General features: G+C 42.7%; 1 protein-coding gene across 5 annotated transcripts in view; it reads left to right on the forward strand.

The window, feature by feature from the left end:
- Positions 1–24,709, forward strand: part of pde4d (phosphodiesterase 4D, cAMP-specific) — a 141,404-nt gene that overhangs the window by 89,172 nt on the left and 27,523 nt on the right. The window contains exon 1 of one of the 5 annotated variants that reach the window (XM_030417587.1): positions 15,348–15,982. The exons of the other annotated variants lie outside the window; for them this stretch is intronic. Within the exon in view, the coding sequence (XP_030273447.1) occupies positions 15,918–15,982 (65 nt within the window). The 5' untranslated portion in view covers positions 15,348–15,917. Of the gene's footprint in view, positions 1–15,347; positions 15,983–24,709 lie in introns of those variants that run through there. 5 annotated transcript variants of the gene reach the window in all.

Genomic DNA, 24,709 nt, shown 5'->3' on the forward strand with positions numbered 1-24,709 from the left:
CCTTGTGGTCTGCGTTACAGACATAAGACACGGAACATCACAAACGTAATGGGAATTACCTCTTATTAGCGGGGAAGCATGATGATGACCGTGTTCATCTCGGGAGGGAATTGCTCATGACGATGATGGTGATTAGGATTGCCATGATGACGACAGTGTGTATGAGGAGGCATGAAAACAGATTAGAAGGGCTTAGGCTGGGAGAGGGAGTCCCCTGACACACACATACCTGGCTGGATTTAAAAATATTAGACTTATGCAGTCTTATAATTCCAGCTAACGCTGGCAAGGAAGCCTGTGAGGGTAAAGGAAGGTGAATGACGACTGGGATTGTGTTTGTTTACAGTGTTTTGGCAAAGAAAATGCTGTATTACAGAGTCGAGCGGTAGAGTTCCAGTTTACACAAAACTGTTGGTATGACTCGAACAGTTTAGAGTTTTCTTTGATATTTCTTTCTCTTTTGTCCAGTTTTATTTGTGCCTTGTGTCGGACTTCCTGCATATATCCAAGCTCTTTTCATAAACAATGTTTAGTCTACATGTTTCACCTTCCTCTGTATTTTTTGCATGCGGTGGCATATTATGAATGTGATTGTACAGTGCTTCCTATGAGGAAATACACTCCCACTTGCACAACCCCAACTGTTACGCTTCTCATCCATCCGGTAAGACAGACTCTCACATTGCAGGGTGTAGAATAACACTCTCTCAGCAGGACGGGAATGAACACGGACAATGACAGAACATTTGTGGCAACGCTGAATATCTTCACTTCATTTTGTACATATAGGTAGTGCTGCAGTCTTTTACTGACACTGTACTGCAGGGATCCTGGTGGGTTGTTCTGCAGAGGCTCTAAAGTAAGCTAAAGTCTACCTCTATTTCCTGCACCACCTTGACAGCATGAACATAAGGTGTGTACAAAACGGCCTCACATCTGCAATTTTGACACCCAGCAGGTTCAATTCATGCCATTGCACTAAATTCAGGCCCATCCATGTCAGACCAGGTGTTTCTCTTTTTAGTGTGTCCATTTTGACCACATCCTTAATGGGCCCACTGAATCATCTCTCTCTTTGCTAAACTAGCAAGACCATCCCTGTTCATCATTTGAATAATTAATTTGCATACATCCGGCTCACATATGAACTCGAAAGTGCTGTTTCTTCTCAGAACTCTTTTGTGTGTGGATATTTTTCTCCTTTTGGCAATATCTGGAGACTGTCCTGCAGTGAAATCCCTGATGTGCAAATATTTCTGGAGTGATGGAATAACAACTTGTCACAGCAATGTGGAAAGATCTGTCAGCTACAGCTGATTACTGACTGTTGATGCAGACACTTGTGGTGACTTACACTTAAATTGCTTGCATCTACAACACTGACACCAGCAAAACTGGGCCACTGTGAATGCAGAATGCGATAGTTTGCTAATACTTGTTCACAAACAGTATATTCAGTTCAACAGTACCAAAATAATATACACAATGACTAATACCATCAACATGTTTTTTTTTTTTGTTTGTTTTTTTTTTTGAATTGAATTGAATTTTCACAGTTATCTTAACACAGAAGTTATTGCAGGATTACATGCCCTCAATTGAAAGGAAAAAAAAAAATAATAACCATCAACATGTTTTAAACAAGTTGGGACAGTGGCAACAAACAAAAGTTGTGGAATGCTCAAAAACCGGATTCCCTAAAAACTTGGTATTTCACCCAGTGGCAGCATCTGTAAAGTGAAACCGATTATTTTTGTTGCGTAAACGTAATTTTGTCTCGTGAACCTAACCAAGTAGTTGTGTTGCCTGAAGCTAACTGGTGTTGTTTTGTTGCCTGAAGCTAACCAGTTTTGTTTTGTTGCCTAAACCTAACCGATTATTGTTGTTGCCAAAACCTAACCTAGTTTTGTTACCGCAACCTGAGAAGTTTTGTCTCCTAATCCTAACCAAGTACTTTTGTTACCTAAACCTAACCAAGTAGTTTTGTTGCCTAAACCTAACCAAATAGTTGGTAAGTACCAACCTGCAAATGAAAACTGAAAATCTTTAAACCCGGAAAACACTAAAGTCACTCAGTCAGTTTAGAAAAGAGTAAAAATCTAAATGTCTTAACTACAGAGAGAATATGAACTTTGGTTGTTTGCATTCAAGTCATATAAAAGATCCATTCATCCAGCACGACTTGCTGCCAAAACAGGCTTTTCAGCTTGTACACCTCTTTCACCTGACTAGCTGAAGGCATTCTGGCAGAAAACTTCCTCATATAACATCCAAACGGTCTTACAAGGCAGACTATTACTTCCCATGCACATAGTCGTGAGGTCAAATAAACACTTTGTTGGAAAATAGCTAGCCACGTCCTGCAAAACCATCAACATCTGGGTGAAATACCAAGAAGTTTTTAGTGAGACCCCAAAAAAAAAAAAAAAATCACCAGTTTGGAACATTCCACAGGTTAATCAGTAACAGGCGGTAGTATCATTAAAAGGGACTTGGAACGCAATGATTGCATTCTGTTTTTACTTACGTTTTAGACTGTGTCCCAGGTTTTTTTTGTGATCTGTGTTGTATTTAACAACTCGACATGGTAACACACCTCGAAGCAGCTGAGCTTTACAGGACAAACCTGAGTTCCGGGTGTGTATTTTTTTTTTCTATTGGAAGTGGTATTAAATAATAGATGTCACTAGTCTGAAGTTTGTTTCAGCCTGTAAACATCTTCACGCAGTGTCAAAATGTTTTCTATCAACCCGTCCTGGACTCTTCTCACTCCTCTGTCTGGAGGTTGAAGTTGTTTGTGAGACTGAGGACGTGTACTTAATAAACTGCATATGAGGTAGTCAATGTGATGGGAGTGTTCCCGGTGTGTGTTTTTGAGGAACATCTTAACCTGGATTATCTGGACTGCACCGTGGACACCCTTGGCGTTCATGGCAGGGTATCCCTCTCTCTCTCTCACACACACACACACACACACACACACACACACACACACACATTGCACAGATCCAGACACACACTCGTCCAACTTCTCCATACGCATGAGGTCTCAGCTCTTACACACTCTCCCCAGTGTGATGATGTCATCAGGGTTTTAATGAGGGATTACTCTGACATCACTGGGGCCGCTGCCAAGTTAAACCTATTAGCTTCACCATGTGCTTGCGGTGCACTACAGCTAGAACTAGTGTGTGAGTGTGTGTGTGTGTGTCCATGTGTGATATGCAAGAGCCTATTGCGTAAACTGTTGCGGCCCACGAGTCTCCGGTTATCATCTCTTCATTCATCTCTCCATTAAAGTGTCCATCAAATAACTGTCTGCGGGCCAGCATCGTCTTCCTCTGTAATGTCCATAACTGAGAGCATACTGTGTGATGTGGAGATAAGAGCAGATCTTCAAACAGCTCGGCAGTCCTGATAATGAGAAGCAGTTAGACTCCCATATCATGATACTAATACAGCGCGCACACACATAATTGTGTACTCCTCATGTATACACACTGGCGCACACAGGCACAAAAGAGGACTTTTCATGTGAGGCTGTGTTGTGCCATTCAAAGCCTACACTTGGCTCAACAGATTTCATTTACAAAACTGCTTTGGAGATTACGGTGTGATCTCATTTGCTTTTGCTGGTGTTTGAGCCAGTGGTCTGGTGACTTTTCATGTGTACAAAACCCCTGCGCACACAGTCGCAGCACCCACAGTGGTGCTTTTGATTGCGAATTTGAATTGGTTGAAGAACGATTTGTTTGATCGGACAAACTATTGATACTCTGGCCAGCTGAGAATGAACAGAAGTTTTATTTGAGTTTTTTGGGAATTTTGTAGCCAGTTGCTTAAAAGTGCAGACAGAAGCTCCTTAATTAAAATGAAGTAATTATTGTGTTATTGAGTTTATTATTCAAGTAACTCTATGTCTGGAGGTCTCTATCTGTTCTTTAAGCTCCTAATGTAGCCCACTCTGATTTTACATAAAACATAGATCATGTCAAGTGGTTAAAACAGTTTGCTAACGGAAAAGCAAGCAACAGATTTCATATATTATTAATGATTAATCAATAATCGATTGTTAAAGCAGACGGCTATCGATTGAAGAAATGAATTAAAATTTGCATCCCTAGTAGAAGTTGTCATATGACATTGATAAGACTGAAATAATCACGATTGATCGATGTGCTGCTCCCCTTGGTAACTTTGCAAATTAAACACATATTTAAAAAAAAATTTCTGGACTTTTGGTTAAGACAACAAGCAATTTACAGATGTACTGTCGGTACATCTTTAGAAGCATTTGGGTCTTTTAAAACTTACTCGAGGTAAAATTACATGACTTTTATCTTAATTTTCCCACCTCTCTCCGTCATAATTTTGATCCCTGAGAAAGCAAACCCCTCAAGTCTGCACTAGAGCCGTAAGTAACGATTATTTTCATTTATTGATTAGTCTACTAAGTATTTTTTACAAGTTAATTGATACATTTTTTATCTACAAAATGCAAAAAAATTAATAAATAACAGTCAAAAACCCAAAAGCTCTTCATTTACTAAATGACAAAGAGCAACAAATCCTCACATTTAAGAAGCTGGAGCCAGCATGTTTGACATTTTTTGCCAAAAAATTGATGCAAACTATTAATTGATCATCTAAACAGTTGCAGTTTTTCTTTCAATCCTCTCAATTGTTTGACTGTTTACTGCAGCGAGTAATAATTACAGAGTAATCTCCATCGTTACGACACGCCTGAAAACACATATACAATGGCCATTCAGGTACACTGGGAGTGTGTGTGCTGTTGTAAACAGGATGCAGATTGTATACTTTGGTTGGTTGCTTAGTGACAGAAAAAGACTATGAATGAAGCAGAGGAACATGACTCTACATAAAGTCTCCTTGGAAACCTGTCAGCAAAAACAACATAATTTTCTATCATTTTATGATCAACTTTCAGTTTGTGTTTTTCTCGATATAATAACACATTCTCCAAGATCCCATTTTCTGATGATGCTGCAAACACTGATAATCGTGTGTGTCCGCGTCATCGTTCATCCGAAAATCTCAGTTTCTGCTCGTCCAGACGTAAACACCAAAAATTGAGCTTCAGTGACCTAAAAAGCTGTTCACGTGTGTATGTGTGGAAGATGAAGAGATACTACAGACTTGATTTTATTAACCCAAAGGGTAAAAAAACAAAACAAAGAGAATACAACAAGCAAAAGTCTAGAGCGATGGGCATTTTCTACAATTTTCTTATGAATTGTAGACCAAAAAATTCATAGATTTGTCAAAGAAATATACTCATAGATGAATTAGTAATAAAACAAAACAAAAAAATAGAACTGTTTGTTTCAGTCCCTGCATAATGATGGTCGTTGTTCTGCCAGGTTTCTGATGAGGATGTGAGTCTGAGAGCTGTGCTGACACAAGTGTTTCTGTGCCTCTGAGCCAGATTTCTCCATGCTGGTCTCAGTACATGGTTCTCACATTCATTCTGTCCAGCATCACTTCAGTGCTAATGCATCACGACACACTCACGTTGCCAGTTTACGCTGCAAGATGCTCACATACTCCAAGTACACACATGCAAAGCACAAGCGGGAGCTTTTGTTGGTCTTATCTTCAGTGGTCACGCTTTTTCCAGTCTTTATTTTTTTTAATTCATGGTGGTGATTGGGTGGGCATGTGCAAGTGTGTGTGTGTGTGTGTGTGTGTGTGTGTTTGCTCTTGTGAGTCTGAGACAAACAATAGTTCAGCTACAATAGCTTAAATCCTCTCTGCAGGCGGTGAGTCAGGTCGCTGTATAAATAGAGCACAGGTAAGTCATGCATGGCTGCTGTGAAATATTAAGTGGCTGCTGTGAATAGCTAATTTCTTGGCGTGCACTGCAGTCACATCCTGCCGATGAAGTGTCGGGGTTGATCATTTGCAGGTTACGTTAACTCCTTCAAACCTAGAAACAAAACAATCAGTGTCAATTGTGTCACTTCACTCCACTTCCCGTCCTTGACCCTCCAAGAAGCCCGCTGTCATTCTTATTTTCTCATTACACAATCTGCCGTCGTGTCCTTAGCAACTGAGGGCTGATTGGCTGTCAGGACTTACCTGTCCCTTTTGAATTCTGCCAGGTCACCATGGCAACCCCATTATAAACACGAATCTAGCAGGGGACTGTAAAGGCAGGCAGGAAGTGCGAGTCTAGCCGAGGTGAAAGAACTGCTCCTTGACACACATAATAACAGCTGTTTTCAAGCAGCACGACTGGCTGAGAGCCATTTACGCAAATACAGTGCCGCATGAATCTCTATTACCATTCTATTGTTGTCTCATAATCACATCACCTTTGCTGATTTACATACTTGAAAACAAATATCCAATCATTCCAGTTGTATTAAATTTCCCTGCCACGGCGGCGGCGGCTCAGTTTCCATGGCACTAAGTTGCACATGTGTCTCAAAGCCACAGTTCTTCTTTATTCTTCATCGTGCTGTACCACACCGCTCCCTGTCGTCATTCTTATACAATTCAGTTAGCTCTGCATGGAACTGCTCCCTTGATGGTCAGATTTTGAATCCGACAGATGGGTGGAGATCAGATCTTTCCCCTCCTGCTCACTTACTGTGTGTGACTCTGGACAAAGGGCCGACTGAATGAGCTTCCATCCTTCTCCCTGTAACTCTTAATTTCTCACAGTCCGTCTTAGTAATTGTCTGTGGTGGGAAACAATGTAACAACATGGTTGTCATCAAGATTATCTTAGTTCATCTTCATCGTAACTGCTGCCCCTGTGTCATTACATAAAAAAAGGACTGCGCCATTTTCCCAATACCGATACCCTGTGTGGATAAATGAGAATTCCTTCGGTCCACCCTTTTACCCCTTTTGTCTTGATGAAGTCACCGTGCTTTCACGTGATGGGGCTTCAAACGCTTTATAAGACTGCTCGTGTTTAAATTGGCAACACTCGTGCCACCCCTCGAAATTACAGCCCTGCATACTGAACACCTCAGCGTTTTACAGGTCAGGGTTATCCAGAGTCAAATAGCTGATATGTTGCTCTGTCTGACTCACCTGAAATCGACTTCTTCTTCGCTGCTCTGAAAACAGAAGTTGAATGAAATTTCTTGCTAGATTCATCGGGAGGGCTCAAAGGAACCAACTGAATATATAACAAGAAAAGTGCACTCAGTAGAGTTCAGATCTCCGCCAGGTTTGTCTGGGGTCAGCAGCTGTCGATCATTTAACAACTGCAACCGTTGATCATTTATGATACTAAGCAGTAGAGGAGCGAGGAGTCAGCATTCAGTTGGGGGTGGAAAACACAATGTTCGGTAAAATCATTTTTTCACAAATTGTGAGTCACCACAACCACAAGATATCCTCGAGCACACGGTCGTGAATGTGCACAAAGGGTATTGGTGCTGACGGGTCCAGTAGAATGTGAGATTAGCTGTGGACATATGCACACACTCATGACCCCCTCCAGGCTCACACCTGGCAGAGACAATGTCAGCGACAGAGAAACTGTATTTAATGTGGGTGGGTCACATCATGGACATTAACCGATCCAATGAAGTGAACTGAAGCATTCCTACCCCAGAGAGCATCAGACTTAAAAAAAAAAAAATCTTTTCTCTTTTATAAAATCTAAAAAACATATTTGGAGAAAAAACATGTAAAACCCGTTTATTCTCTGAGCGCTATTACCGACACCCGCTCTGGGCGTACCTCTCACGTCATCCTCTGTCATTCACTAGGCTTGTTTTACTGACTCGACGTGCTACTCAGCTGGTGTCTCGCACAGTGTGTCTCTGCTGCCAGTTACCTAACACTCGTATCTCCATCCTCCCCCTGCCTCTGTCCCAGTACCAGTCTGTAAGGCCACAATGTCCCTAAGCCCCCTAATGAGGTCGCTGACCCTGCCAGTCATGAGAGGGAGGAGAGCCCGCCCCTCGCTCTCTGGCACAAGGCATGTCAATTAGCTGTGCACTTTTTCTACTTTATCTGTGGAGTCTGCATCCCTGCTTCGCTTGATTTGTGTCACTGTAATGATGATGATAATAATAATAATGATAATGATAATAATAATGATAATAATGTAAGTGTCTCTTCTGTGGCTCTCTGTCTGATCACAGTGTCAGGTAAATCACATCTGAACTGTGTGAAAGATGTGTTCCATTGTTACATAACTGGGTTTGTCCCGGGCTGAATCACAACATATTCCCATTACCTAAATCCTTTTTGAAACATGATTTGCAGCATCATCCAAAACAAGAATGCACTTGAGCTGTGTTCTCCCACACCTCCTCATGTTTTTTTAATAAAGAAGGCGAAGCTTGTATGTACACGCTTCAACATTTCACATGCAGTGGTTCTGGTTTCCTGGCTCTGAGCCTGAGGGACACTGAGTGACGACAGTGGCGCCGTCACCTGGTGCTCTGTCACAGCTCGCTGCTGCCGCTGACGGTGTGTGGCCGACTCATCAGCGAGGCAAACGTACGCTCTCGTTACAGGTTATGTGGTTGTGCGAAGGGAGCGTGTGAAGTCGAGGTCTCTGTTGCATTGTGTGTGAAAGCCATTTTCCTGTACATGTTGTGTGTGTGTGTGTGTGTGTGTGTGTGTGTGGTGGTGTTCAGATGTTCACTGTGAGTGTGGAAGCCTGTTGTGTCTGTCGTTGCATCTGTGACTTTGACAGCCCGCCCGTCCAACCCGGAGCTGTTGTCACATGCTGGCTGCTTCTGTCAGAGCTGAGCAGAAGCCGTAACTCCGCAGAGATTCACGGCTCCGTGTGTTCGTTGCTGCAGACGGTCGTTGCTGCTCTCGTGTCTGCGTTTTCCCCGCAGAGCAGGCTGCACCCTGCTGGCTGCTGGGAGCTGCTGAGACAGTTATCGGTTGGAGGGATTTAGATTTATATCTCAATAGTGTTGAAGCGTCCAAAAAAAAGTGGTACCACAAGATAACAAATGATGCTAATCTCATTTGAAATACCATAAAACTTCATGCTCAATTAACCCTGGTATCATGGGACTGAATCTACCAACACAACTGTATGCTTCAGTTTGTATTATAATTATGCATACTGTATATCTGCTCTACTAATTATTGGGCATGTTTTTGCTCAGATTGCACTTGTTAACATGTATTTTCTCATGGTTCAAGGTTTTGCACTACTGGTTCTGGATTGTGTGTTGTGGTACTCTGCTTCCCCCTAGTGGTGAAAATTGGCTATACCCAAGGTTGGCGAGTGAGCTGGTGCACTTCTAAGATAAGAGTTATTTGTCAGAATGACACCCTGAAAGTCTTTTTATTCGTTTTTTGGAGTAAAAGTCATGCTTGATTCATGCGTTGACTCTCTTTGTCCCATTGATATCGTTTGTGCGTGTCTGCGTTAGTTTGGCATGTGAATTATATTATATTTTAGCTGCATGTTCTTTTGCAAATACAGATATTATGTTTTAGATACCCTGCTCATGTTAGATCAGAGTGTGAGCTCGCCCTTGTTACTACAACACACACACTTACCTTAGGGATCAAGTAAATTCACTATTATTTGCTCTGAAAATGCTCTTCCTCTCTTGGACCCGTCAGGTAAAGCCTCCCAAGATAAGTCCAAGAACAGATAATTTTGAACTGGCTGCTGTACAGTTATTGATTAGGGTTTTTTTAATAAGAGATGCATGATACTTTCTTATGAAAATTTCACTTTCATTTATTTTAAAAAGAAGTTCCTAAAAATGTAGTTCAGGCTCAGCCGTACAGTAGTGAGCATAGATGAGTTATTTAATATTTCTTAGCTGTAACAAGACTCGTTTTGTGGAAACTTAATTTCTGTATTTTGCAAATTGCACTACGCAGCGTTGCTTTTATCCAGATGCAGCAGTTTGATGTTGTGAGCGCAATAACAACGTACTGCGCTTGTTGTTGATCCTCCTTCACTTGGTTTATGGTTATCGGCTCTATTTATTCGCTATAATTTTATTGCTGGCCAATAGCTGATCATATTTATTTCCCAGTGATTTACAGGTCAATAATTTATTGGCACAAGAATCCTGAAGCGTGCTGGGATAAGGAGGCAGTGTGGAAGATACAAACTCAAGCATTAGCTGCAGTGGGAGGTTGTTTCAATTTAGATGTGCACTCTTGATGGGCGTCAGATTTTCATCTTTATTGTTGGGCTCATTATCACACTTCTCTTCGTCACAGAGCGTCAACTGAGGTGGAGAGAAGAATTATGTCATTATGTAACGTCAAGGCAAGATTGCACATGATTATCTCTGCTGTCAATGCTGGCTGTTGATGGTCATCAGAGAGAACAGACAAATTAGTTTGCTCTACCTCTGCACTTTGCTCCTCCCTCTCTCCTGCATCTCTCGCTCTCTCCCTCTCCATCCCTCTCAATCTTTCTCCCATCGAAGTCACACCTATGTCGAGCCCTATCCTGTCTTTTCACTCACTCTTTCCATCCTCCCTCTCGCTTTCTTTCTCTGCCTTGACACCGAAATGAGTTTGCCTGTGAACTCAGATTATCTTTCTTTGGAGAGGATAGCCCGCTACCGCCACGCCTGCTCCAACGGCTCGCCCTACGCCACCAACAAGCCCATCGACATCAAACCTCGTGGCAGGAGGGGGTATGGATTGCTCTCTTGGACTGAAACTATGGGAGGGTAGAGGCTGGAGTGTGTAGATGATGGGACCATAGACTACATTTTCTATCTTGTATGATTTCTACGGTATATTGTTTGCTTTCCGAATAGTTAAATATTACTGTTGTTAATGTCAGCTTTCACTTGGATTTCTCCTTCTTTGTAGTTGACATCCAACTCTCGCATGTGAAAAGTTTAGGCTTCTTTCTTGCGCTGTGTGTGGAAACTATGTGATGTTTATATGCGTGGATGTACGAGTTTGTATGACTCCTGTGAATGTACACAAATCGTGTGTGTTCTCTCTCTTATCAGAACATTAGCTGATGAATAGCTCCACCTGGACAACACAGAACTGGAGCCGTGTTCGCAAAGCGAAACGAGCGTTGTGTAAATGGTCGTTGCTCAGTGGCTGGTTGCGTTGTTAGATCTCTGTCCAAGCCGCGGTTCTGCTGTTTACTCTGCTGAACCTATAGCGCGGGCCTGAAATGTGTGTAATTGTGTGTGTGTGTCCGCTTGTTTCTCTGACTTCCACGAGAAGCATCTGTGTTTTTTTTTTTTTTTGCTTTTACAGAGCTAAGAGCAGTGCAAATGATAAATAAGCTGCTTTCATCCAGTCATCATCTAGAGCATCGGCGTGTTCAGGAGGACAGGTCGGTTCACTAACCAGAGTAGAGGGTAAGCTAATCATCAGAGCACTCTGTGTCCATTAAAGCTCACTAAGAAAATTGAAGACCTGGTTAGGCCCATTTTCATACTGCATTTCACCGACGAATATGAACTCTGCGACCCCAGGCGAAACTAAGAAGTGCAACCATCTGATTACATCTGCGTCCTCTTGTCTGTTTGGTAGTCTTGGAGTGTAGATGCACAGAAGTAAATAGTGCATGTGTGTTTGTGCCTCTACATATTTGAATATGAAGCAGCAGTAATGGCTGGTAGCTGGTTTGTAGACACATAGATATGGATGGAGCCTTGTCAATACTTTGAACCCGCCATCTGTGCTCACTGCCTGCGTCTTAGTTCAGTGCTATTTATATCAGCATTTGCTGAGTGTGTTTATCTGCACCATATACTGGAGCCCGTTTTACGGAAGAGGTCTTTTTTTTTTTTAACAAAATCAATAATTTTGTCAATGTCCATCTTCACTTTATCTATGCAGCTGCTTTTTTATGACAGGAAATACACTCATTGATCACTGGGTGGCAGTCTTGTCCCATTAAATTGCATACAGCAGTTCTTCAATGTGTTTTACACTCTTACTAAGTGGTGCTTATTAGATGGAGCTACATGTGTTTTCGTAAGTCATTTAGATAGATTCAATCAATAGATTGTGTGTGTGAGAAATGTAACCATAGTTACCTGCTATGACATGAATGCAGCCTCTTTTCCAGGGATGCGGTATTTTTTTTCAGCCGATACCGATGAATGATAATTACTTGCTCCTCATGGACAATACCGATACGGTAACCAGTTTCACATTGTTGTTCCTAACCTTTTGCTTATTCACACCTGAGGGTTAGAAAGACTCAGATGTAGTGAGCAAAGTTGGATGAGTTTAATATTTCAGAGTTCTTATAAGAGTTAAAACTTATAGACATTTTCATTATTAAGTCAATGAATGCAATTCGGCTTGATATTATTGGCTCTGTTTATGGGCTATAATTTCATTATCAGCCCCTGTGGAATAATGTGAATTACCCATTATTGTGAAGATAATCTATCTGTCTGATAAAATATAATGTGCATCCCTATTTATTTTGCCTAACAACATAGACAATTGAATATATAAACTCAAATGATTAAACAGAAACAGAAAATTAACTGAAAATCATTAGAAAAGTGGTAACTATTGTAATTTTTTTTATTTTTTTTATTACAGCTTATACTGTTATACCTGCACTTAATAGAAATACTGTATATGAATGAAAGCAGTGGAATTACTATGTTACGTAAAGAATAACATATATATGGATATTCAAGACAATAATTGCAGCTCTGGATTTATGATGGTATTGGCTGAATTCTCTTGGTAAGAAAAGAAAAAATATCTGTGTTAAGAAAAGGGGCTGAGGTATTGATCTCCAGTGGCATTCTGGGAGTTACGTATTGTTGAGCTTCTCGCATTAGATTGATTCTACACTGAATGTACAATTTGATCCTGACTTGGGGGCAAAATAACATTCTTGTGTCTCTTCCAAAAGTAATGCCTGTTGAGCAGGACCAGGTTCATTATTTCTGTTTGGGTCTTACACCTCCGCTTCCTGGGGATGGCAGTCATGTAGCCTAAAAAGTAAATACTCATTATGCACTTTTCACATGAGACGGGAGGGGAGAGGAATGCGAGAAGCAATAGTGTGTCTCTCAAGCTCAAGAGAACCACTTTCTTTCTCTCTCCGACTAAAACCAAAGTTCTGAACTTTTCATTTGTTGCTGAAATAATGTGAAGTGCTGGGCTGTTTTCATTTGTGCAGTTTCAGTGCTGCTGGATTGCCCAGTTTTAATAGGATTAGTTTCAACACTTTGACCAAGTTATTCAGCCAAGCAGGCGTGAAAGCCTGTCTGCCTGTTTACCTAACTATAGCTCACTTCAAGTGCTCCGTTAATGGCAACACTTTCACCTGTATAACAAAGCAAAACATACCCACCATCTACTCTGGCCGCATAAAAACAGCTGCTCTGTCCAAGAGGAGCGGAGGCGATGTGAGAGGGAGGGAAACTATCCTCTAAGTCAATATCATGATCACGCGTCACTCATGTATTGCTGCGTTCCCATTTGCTTAGAAGTGTCTGCGTGTAAGGCGAGCGAGTGTCTGTTTGGTCGTGTGTCATTTTCTGTACGTTTCAGCACGAGGTCTCATCTGCATGTGCGTATACAACGCATTAGCAGATGACATCAGCCCGGCTCCCTCCTCAGGTCTGCGTCTTTTCTCCCCTGATATAAAAGCACATCGACGTAATTCACACTGAGGCGTCAGTAGCCATGAAGTGGATGTATTATCAGTATCGTCTGTCAATGGATGCAATGAGCAATTCATTCTTCTTCCACCCTGAGAGCTGCGGACGGATGCATTCCCTTTTCTGCTTCTTTCTTTCGCCTGAGCCCTTTACCTCTCCTGAACAAAGGAGAAGCATCCCCTGACTGATGTCACTCTCATTACTTACGTCTTCAAGTTCACCACTGATGGCTTGGATACCCTGATGCTGTGTGTTTGTTGTTCTCGGTGTGAAGTTTTTACCTCAAGAGACGCAGCAGTTGTTGTGTCCTACTTTTTTTTTTTTTCTTTTACTGTGTTTGCTGATTTAGTGCTGTGTTTTCCCCTCAGATAACTGCACCACAGAGGGCTGCATAAAATTCAAAGATAATTGTCTGCAGTGCTAGCACAGGATATGGAGATGCAGGATAACGCTTGAAAGCGGGTTGTAATGGCACTGCTTAAATCGAGAATCAACAGAGGATCCTTACATTCGTCTGTGCGTGCATGTGAGTGTTTCACTGTATGCGAGGCTGCACGCGTATCATTTAGACTTTTACACCCCATCCTACTCATCCATTGTGATCCTCCGCTGCGCTACAAGCCGCGCACACAGGGTGCAAACTGAGGTGAGGGAGCTCGCTTCACTTTATTCATTCATGTGTGATTGACGTGCCAGACAGATGACACACCTGTCTGCCTGGTGGAGTGCTAATGTTAGCTCCTTAGCCTAGAACTCTGACAGCAGACGACGCCATCTGAGCCCCACACTCTGCACAGGGCATGGCTGATGTTTTTTTCTAATGTCTAAATAAGCATAAAAGACAAAATGGGAGCGTTTCAGACAGAAACATGCGATGCTGCCGGACAATATGAGAAAACTGATGTGTTGTTTGAGCATTAAAGCATGTAAACCTGCTTGATGCATATCATTTAATAGTCCTCAGGTGTCAAAAGAAGAAAAGGCATTCTGCTAAGGTGGAATATAAGTGCTGAAAAGGGTTCAGTGGGGTCACACAACTCACGACTGGATGCAGTAAATTAGGCTTAGAAGCAGATTCTTCCGATGCTTCTTCATCTTTTTGAGAACAGTTTGTGCAGACGGTAAAAAATGTAGGGCTGACCTTTAAAAAGATGTGAGACTTTCCAGGCTCTGGAGTGCTTCTGCTGGTGTGGAGAATTTTTTAAAACGAAGAAGATTATTCATAAATTGTACAAATTAATACAAGATCTTCTCTGTCAAAATAACTCGTGGAGAAGGTTGATTTATCTTCACGGTGTGGATAAATCATTAGGTATCCCTGTGTAATCCTAAGAATTGATTGCTACATTTGATAGTTAAATTCATTTAGTCAGTTTTTGCTTCCGCGTATCCCCCCTCCCACCCCGTTGTATGTTCAGTTTTAATAATCGTACCACGTGCCAACACATTTCCTAACCCCTGTTTGTCAGCCAGAGAAAGCACAAGCTTTCCACTAAATCCCTTTTCTTTCTCAATGTATTGCTTTTCTTATTGGGAACAATGATACACAGCCTTTACATGCGCGCTCTCCCCAGATCATCGGCATGCTTTAGCCGTTGGTTTTAGGTTGCTGTGGCAGCCGAGTGATTGACACTTGAGACGATTGTTGGGATTGCTTGATGATACAAGTCCCGCCCTTCAAGGAATTACTACTACCAAAACAACCCCTCCCACTCCAGACGTACCCAAGCTGTAGCTCCGGGAAACAGAGAGAGAGAGGGAGAGAGAGAGAGAGAGAGAGAGAGAGAGAATAGGAGAGTCATGTAACTCAAAGACAGGGACACAGTAAGGTAAGGAGGGAGGGACAGAAACACAACGTGGGAGGAAGAGGAGATCTTATTTCCACGAGTCAGGAGAAAAGACAGAAGACGGGGACCTGAAAGTGAGAGGAGTGGGAAAGAGAGAGAGAGTGCGTGGCTGGATTAGGAGAGAGGAAGATCACACACTGATCTGGCAAGAAAGATACATGCAAGTGAGTGACAGAGAGAGAGCGATAAGGAGAGCTGACTAAACAAGCACCTACTGTCAGACTGTCGGAGCTCGAGGAGCAGCAGCAGCAGCAGTGTGGATTAATCTTGGAAGAGCTCGGCACACCTGACCACTCCGCTAACCTAACGCTGAGGGAAGGAGGCTCCCTCTGACTGGATCACTTCAGACCAGTGAGGACCGTGGTCAGACCACAGCGGAGGGCTGTTGCGAAAAGGGGGGTGTGTGCGTGCGTGGCTTTTATATGTGTGTGTTTGCAGATGTGATGTGTGTGGCTGTGGAAGGCAAAGCCGGACCATGAGTATCATCCTTAAGCCGCGGTCGCGCTCTACCAGCTCGCTGAAGAACACGGAGGGAATATGGTAAATAGACGGGAGAACTTTGCCCCATTGGCACCATTTTCATGTTAATCCTGTTGTGTGTGTGCTTGTGTGTGTTTGTGTGTTTCTCTATTGTTCTCCATCCGTCTGTTTGTTGCTCTCTGACATACTTTTCCTCTGCCTCACCGGCTAAGTCCTTCCTTTCCGTCTGTGCGTTGGTTCGCTGTCCTTTTCTTGTGTTTTGAGCTCTCAGCCTTCTCCTCGTGATCAAAACTTCTCGGCCTCTTTCTTAGGGGGGGAACTGCGGCAACCTCCTGCGCCTCTTAGATATGTTCGTTACAGTTTGTCTGTGCAGGGCATGACATGTCCTGTGGTCAGATAAGATTAGTTCTGTCGTCAACTCCAGTATATTTTTACGCTTCGTCAGACTCACCCACTAACAACGTAGTACTTGCTGTGCTTGTCGTGACCCTGGTGTCTAACGCTCGGTGTGCCCTCATCAGAACTCCCTGTGAAATTGTTTGAAACACAAGGTAGTAGAACAGCAAAGGCATCATTCATTGAGGAATGTGTTGTCTCTTCATACGTCCTCCTGTCTGCACATGGCTCCAGATAAATGCAGGATGCAGAGAGCAGTGCCAGGGGCACAAATTGCCCTCCCCCTCCTGTCTCCTTTCCCCTCCTGTCTTAACTTGCCCTTGCCTGTCAGCACTAATTTCCAACTAAGAAAGCTGGCCTGTAGCTTTAACACTGGAAGTTAATATTCACAGTTTTTTTTTTTGTTTTGTTTTTTTTCCATGGCGATACTCTGAGGCTAAGCTGTAAATGGATCAGGGCAACCCTGGACAAATACACAGCGTTCCTGGGGTGGTGGTTGCCCAGCAGCATGTGTTTGAAACCCGCCGGACCTCCCTGCAGGGTTCATAGTGTTCTCACGTTGTCAGTTCATTAATCTGCTCTACAACCTGCCCGCCTGTGTGAAATGAAGACGTAGTAATTAGGTCTTTGAGGGTAGCGCTGCTGATCGCAGACAGTACGTGACGTGGTTTGATGCAGAGAGGTGTTAAAGCAGACATGTGTCTAAGGAGCGACATATATATTCGGCTCATTTGCGATAGCAAACGCATCTTGAGGGAAACGCAATGCAGACCAAGTTTTTTTGTATTAAAATCATGAGGAAATGTTCTTCATCCAAGATATAATGTGTAGGAATTCTGCATTCATTCTGTTTCCAACAATGTTCAGTCCTAGAGAAAAGGGACAGGAAAGTTGGCGAGGACTAAACATAAACAAAACATGAAAACGTTACCTTTTCAGTGGAGGGAGTTTGACCGCGGGATCGTTTGTGTTTATTTGCCGCACTCGTGCAATAATCATCGGCTACCCAAACAGCCGGATTGCTTAAGCATTAAAAAGAAACGGATTCAGGTCAACTCTTGCAAAAAAACTCGGCACACCACTCCAAGTCTCTATCCAGCTCTGACAGCCAGTGCCCCTGCGCCGTGCTTTTGTTGCCATAACCTACCTAGAGGTAATGGTGCGTTTTATTTGGGTTGCCTAAAATCCCAAGGATACACCCGAGTGATGAAGGAAGTCAGCAAACTAAACATTACATAAAAATATGACTTGAACTTTGGACATTCATGCCTTAATCACACATATTTCCACCAGCAGTGTTTGTAGTTTAACAATGACGGCAAGAACTCCCATGATCCCACACTACTTCAAGACTTCCTCAGCTTTTGTTTTTCATTGTTTTGATTGAAAGATTTCCCTAGCCCTTTCCTGCCCTGCTGGCAGAACCTGCATACTATGTGTTTAACCCGAGACTTTCTACAACCACCATCCACTGCAAACATTGTCTCTGAACATAATCCAGGTGTATGTACAATATACAAACATAACTTATAGGAGAGAGGGTTGCAACAAGCCATGATGTAGCTGCACATAAACCTGATATACGTGCCGGAGCCGTCTGCAGAATGTAGCTCTTCCTAATGCTAAAAGCTGACAATCTGGCAGTGTGAGGTTTGCATGAGCCATCTTCTTGAATGGCTACCAAAAGCCAGTGCTCAGCTGGATGAAGCATACCGCCTCCTCCATCTGTCCTGCCCTCCTCTCTTCTGTTTCATCGAGGCTTCTCTCGGCGCCTCTCGCCATTCGCCTTGTCTTTCACAACTGTGCTCACAACATTTACAGTATGTGACCGCGGCTGTCACTCGAAAAACACCTGAACTGTAGGCGACAATTCAGCTGTTTGTGTTGGGGTGGGTGTGTTTGCGCAGTGTATGCGTGTGTAACGCAGGAAGAGGCGTGTTATATCCCTAAATCCGCTAATTCTCCTCAAGATAAGTACAAGCAACACAAGCATAAGTGTCTGTGTGTGTGTGTGTGTTCCTTAGCTCCACATTTGTGACAGTGTCTTGCGTGAGTGCTTGTGTACTCGTGTGTCTGCTTGTGCGTATTTAAGGCAGTGACGCGGTCCCGGGTGTTTGACGTGCCCCCTGGCCCGACCAAACTCAAACAGGCCCCACTCCACCCAGCCGTGCGAATGTAGGCTTGTGTGCACAGGCTTTTGAGTATCCCTCAGCATGTTAGTCTTGAGTTTAAGGGAGGTGAAAGATGAGAATTAGGGAACGAGCTCCACGCCCTCAGTGTATCACCTCTCCCACACTCTCAAACCCGCAGTGAGAAGCGGGGAATGTGTGACTTTAAACTTAAAGTGTTTGCGTCTGGCCTTTGTCAGTCCCCAGTTAAGCATGTCAAACGGGCCGTAAATGCTGAAGGTTATCCGGCCTCTTATAGGGCCTGACGACTCGCAAGTTATCTAACATGTTTTCCGCATTTGACCTTTAGCGATCCGGACCCGAGACGATGAATAGGGCTGAAAATAGGTCCATAGTTGAGAGGACCACTATAGGAGCAGAACTGGTTTGCTTTGAACCGCGTGACCTGAGATGACGCTGCGTCTGCTGCATTGCCATGGTGATTTCTTTATACGTCTCTCATGATTGACTGAGTTCGCTGAATGGCACAGTGACAGCGAGGACTGAAGCGGTGACAAGAAGAGGGTGAAGGATTCGCTGTGCTTATACCTGACAGGGCAAGAAAAACCAGAGGGAGACAGAGAGCTCAGAGATAATGTGAGCCTCTAAGAATCATTTTTTAACAGACGGAAACAATGTAATGTACTGTAGAGCTGCAGTAATTAGTCGTGTAATTGAATAGCCGGTCAAAAGAAGATGAATTGCCAACTTTGATGGTTGATTAATCCTTTCATCTGCTGGCTACAGCTTCTTAAATGTGAGGATTTGCTGCTGCTGCTCTTAAAGTCAGCGAGAAGCCTTTGGGTTTCGGGCTGTTTGCCGGACAAAAGAAGTCATCTGAAGACTTGAGTTTGTGCTCTGGGAAATTATGATGAGCATTTATATGAATTTTTTCGACACTGACAAAATCGAATCAGATCCTGAAAATAACCCTTTGCTTCATTCCTTCATTCTTTATTTTGCTGTACTGCTTTTTAGTACAGCAAAATAAAGAATTTGAAATGTTATCAGTGGATTAAAAAAAGGGTGTGTGGGTGGGTGTATGGACAAAACGTGTCTCGGTTATCATTATCTGCGTGGCCTGACTGCCCCGTGGGTGCTGACCTCTTCATGAACTGTTTTCTGTCCTGGTCTATCTCATGTCACATGTTTTCTTGGTGGTCAGGTGCTGCCTGGCCTCGCTCGCTCCATACATGACAGCGCTGAGAATGAGAGGTTTACGAGCATTAACTCGTCGCCTCATGGAGTCAGTCTTTTGGACCAGGATTTAAAGAGCATATAACAGTGGAATTGAATTAGCTCCAACATTAGGTTCACTTTATTTAAGCTTACAAGATGTTTTTAGCTTACTCATTCAGGCCCATTATACTTACTGTACAGCCAGTCTCTACAGTATATGTGTAATATCATACTGACTTCAGGAATGTTATGATATTCTAAGAGAATCCAGAATTACTTTCTCTTGAGTTTTTTTTTAAGCCACCATAGATCACAGAACATGGTTTACACAAAAACTGACTTAGTCACAGTTAGGCGTGGGCTTGGATATCCAAAAATGTTAAATCACAATAATGTCCCGCCCAAGTATTGCAATAGATGCTTTAATCATTGCTCAAACTATCCTGGGAAATGGAACTCAGAGGTGTTACCGCACATTTGTGATGTTTGGTGGTTCAGTTAAAGATGAGATGGAGCGTAATTCACCCCCCCCAATTATCAATGCAGGTTACCTTTGCTGCCGCGACAGGTCCTTGTGCGCTTTCTTTTCAAAATAAAATCGGAAGATGTGGTAACAATATTCCATATTTCTTCTTCTGAATCTGAGTTGAATATGCAGCCCATTCTCGTTCATCGTATTCAGTCAGTATGATACAATCGCTCCGAACGACATCCCGTACACAACCCTGTCTCCAAAATAAGTAGGAAAGCGGTGTTAAACGTAAATATAAACAAAATATAATCACTCACAAACAAAATGTTTAAGTAATGTTGGTAAAAAAACATTAGATATATTGTCGTTGTACAGTTTCCTTTGAGTATATGTCATAAAAGGATCATTGCATTCGCTTCCTTTTATGCTTTGCACAGCGTCTCAACTTCTTTGGAATCGCAGGAAACAATTCTGTCAACACATCGATAAAATGAGATTACCCAACAACATGGTCATGTTCCAGCATTTTTCAGGCGAGGTACATCGAAATTCCCACAATGCTCATCCAAAATCATGACATAGTACCGAGTTTTCTGGTGTCTGGTTATTCCATGATCTTTGATCTGACAACAACTTGAAAGAGGATATATTCTAAACTCTCGTGGTGTCTCTGTTTGGATTCACCATTATCTTCTGGAAGCGCACTGAGTGTCCACGTATGTCACGTTCCCAATATACACATTCTTAGTCTCATGAGGGGTATAAACATGTAAAACGGAGGTACTGTGGCTGCGCAGTGTCACCAAACCAACATATTTCCACTGCATGCAGTAAGTCTGAAAGTTAGCTTTCCCCTGTGTCAACTCTCTTCTGCCTGTGTCACCTTTGGCCTCTCTGTTCTCTGTCGTCGGTTGCTGTTGTGCACTAAGAACACGGCCAAGGTTGACCAGGCAAACGTTGAGGATCACATACCGACACTCCTCCCAATCCTCATAAATACACTTGAATACACTCTCTCGCTCTGACATGTCTCTCCTTGTCCTCCCTCCACCGCCTGCTCCCCTCTTTGTCCTCTCAGCTTTCGAAAATAAATCTGAGTGTCGTCTTCCCTCCGCCTGCTCCAACACACTGATCAGCGCCGCTCCACTTTTACTGCAGTTTTTGGCCCAGTTTTAGGAAAGATTTTTTTTTTTTTTCAGAACTTTTATAGAAGCATCTGTAGTTGCTTGTGTTTGTTTGCACTTTGTTTGAGGAGACAAAACATATCAAGTTTGCGTTACAAAAACAGAGCCTCGGCTGACTGTTTATCAAAGACACTCATGCCCTGACCTCGTCCTCCAGTACGTCTCCTCACAGCGCTGTCACGTCAGCTCCTGTGGTGTTTATAATTGCTCAAGTGACCCAGGGCTGAAAATGAATGAGTCATTGATCCATGCCATTTAGTGTGTACGTGCATGTGTGTGTGTTTGTTGAAAAGAAAAGGGGAGACAGACGGAGATGGAGACAGAAGTGATGGAGAGTCACAGACAGAGAGAAGACGGAGAGGGTAACAGAGCGGCGCGGTGTCCTCAGGCATGTATGTGACCGAACAGTAGAAAGTCACCGCTCGTCGATCTCAGAGCGCTCACAACTACTGTACATGTCTTGTGTTTTAACCTCTGATGCAGAGCAGCTGAAAGGTTTCCCAGCAACTAAGAATCCCTCTTTTTATCTCTTTTTTGTTCCTCGCAGCTCTAAACTCGAGCATGAAACTCTAGTCTTGTGGGAAACGCCGTCCCCACAGGGCGTCTTATTGTCTACTCATGTAGCTGTGGGCTATTGTAGCTAATTTACTTAGCAGGGAATGCTATTCAGGGTACTGTAATACTTTTAACTTAATTTTTATGGCTTCATTTTCCAGCAAACAATCTTTGGCCATCAGACAGATATTGGGCCGTGGTTACAACGAGGATTAGCCACCAGGCACCCCGGCCCTCCTGTTATTGTCAGATTACTCAAGAAAATTTTATGTTTTAAACACCAACCTGTCATTTTCGGGAGTTTCTGTTGAAGTTTATAGCACAAAATCACCTGCCAGTTGCAGGTGAAAAGTTATGGCAGGATTATCAAGTTACTAGCAGGTTTGTCTCTATGTTGCATTATTGCTAGAACATTGTAACAACCTAAATTCTGCTTAATGTATGATTACGTGGTTTAGATTCTCTCATTCAAATGAAAGTTGCTGTCACTGTCTTTTTGGCTAACGTCCCGTCTGTGTTGCTGCTAGCAGTCCCCTCCCTCCTCTCTTGGACCCCACACTTGCACGACTTGCTCGTCTTGCGAGGCAGCTCTCTTCGCTTCATTCTTTTCTTCAGGTGTTTTCATTGCGTGGCTTGTTTAGCATTAGAGCGCTGGAATTGGGAGCTTATCCTGTGTTCACAATCAGAACAGGACTGCCTCTTTATGGAGTTCTCTCTGTCCCGATTGGATAAAGTGGGCAGGGATACCAGAAAATGTATTTTCTCTTATCGAGCTATTAAACACTTCTTTTAGTAAGAAAATAACACTTACTGCAGCTTTAATATCAGGGTTCGTACGGGTGCTTGAAATCCTTGAAAGTGCTTGAATTTCAATGTTGTGTTTTCAAGGTCTGAAAAGTGCTTGGATTTTAGTTTAAGTGCTTGAAAGTGCTTGACATTATAACTCTGTGTCTTTCACAAAATTGGGATCAGACTGGATAATTAATTTCTGAAGTTTTTGCTATTATAGAATATAATTTTAGATGTTTACAGCATAATACAATGTACATAATTGTGATAAAAAGTGAAGAAAAAAATCATAAGTATATATATTCCTTTAGATACGTATTTTACCGCAATTTACAGCAATAAGGTGCTGGAAAATCTTAAAAATGACCCTTAAAAGTGCTTGAAAAGTGCTTGAATTTGACCTTGAAAAATGTGTACGAACCCTGTAATATTGACAGTAGATGATGCTGATCAATACATACTGGATAGTAAACAGTTACAGTGAAGCATTCTTTTTTTCTTTCTTATTGCCATAAACATTTAATGATTACATTTTACACAAGAAAACTTCATAGATGATCACAAAATGAGAAGTACAATCATGGCTGTGCTTAAATGTAGAGTTTGTTTAGTTTAGGACAGTTATCTACGTATTTTGCAGGTAATGCTGCACGCTGACTTTTCTCCACACATGGTCCGGGTGGTTTCTGAGGACTGGGGAGATGGATACATTATTTATTTTTTTCCTCTCAGTCTGCACAATGTCAAAATTTTCCATAGTTTAATGTCACTCTGCGTCCGTCTCCCTCCGTCCTGCATTCCTGGCCATTTATATCTCAGTTCTGGATCGCTCTCTTTTTGTGTAAACTGTGGTTTCTTATTGTCTCCGCCTCTGAGAAACGCTGGATTTACTTCCCATCTCCACAATAATCCCCCCTGTGAGTCGAACTCGTGCTCTTTGTTGACGCTCACAACACAGTCATGGGGGTGTTGAAATTTTTTGTTTCCTTTTCTTTTCTTTTTTTTTTTTTAAACTCATGCTTACTCATCAAAGACTGTCAGAGCTTGGGAAGAATTCCAGACGTTCCCACTGTGATGTCAATGCTGGTGCAATACCTCCGTAAACTAGATGTGAAGATTAATCATGTCATTCCCGCTGAGGGCGTGCCTGTGGATTAACACACACACACACACACACACACACATACGCTGAGAGTGAAGTTACGTGTCAGAGGTTTGGCTGGAAGTCTGTGTAGGCTGTGACGTCAGAGTCAATGTGATAATGAATCAGTTGTTTAACATATGCTGGGTGTTAAGTTTCACCCCTTTTCGCTATCTCTCTATCTGTGTCGGTGTCTTTGTCTTTGTCTTGTTCGCAAACATGATACACACACACACCTATAACAGAGAACAGCTGAAGGGCGGACGCACTTGTGCCTGTTATGACGATATGTATGTCACATGTGTGTCTTCAGTTTCACACCTACAGTAAATAAAAAAAAAAACAGTATATGAATCACTTGATGAGATAAAAGGGTGCGGTTTGTGTGTGTGTGTGCTGACATGCTTCTGCTCAAATACTAAATATAGAGAGACAGAGTGAGTGAGGACTCAAGGACATGGATCAGGGGTGATGTGTGTAAGTCAGACACAACTGTGAAAAACAGTTGCTGGAGTCGCTGCGACTCCCATATTGCCTCCATGTTTGTCTAGGTGCCAGTTAGGGACGGGGGTGAGGACGATGTGTTTGCCCTTTCCTCGCTCGTCAGGCCGTCGTCCAAACGATCCAGTTCCACAAGCAAAGCTCGCGCTCACTTTGCTGCTGTTACTCTGAGATCACAGCGAGATAGCGCCACGGTTAGCCATTTCGTTGTGGAAAATATGTCCGGCATGTCCTGTGTGTCAATTACGCTTAATGACTACGCAATCTACATTCTCCTTTCTCAAAACCTGCGAACCAAACTTGCTAAAAATTGCAATTTATAATATTATGCACCTTTTTATGTCGTTGAATCATCTGTTTTTGAGGATGTGAAGTACCCTTAAGAAAACCCGAAGCTTAAGA

Source organism: Sparus aurata, chromosome 5 (assembly GCF_900880675.1).
Source record: "Sparus aurata chromosome 5, fSpaAur1.1, whole genome shotgun sequence".
Lineage (NCBI taxonomy): Eukaryota > Metazoa > Chordata > Actinopteri > Spariformes > Sparidae > Sparus > Sparus aurata.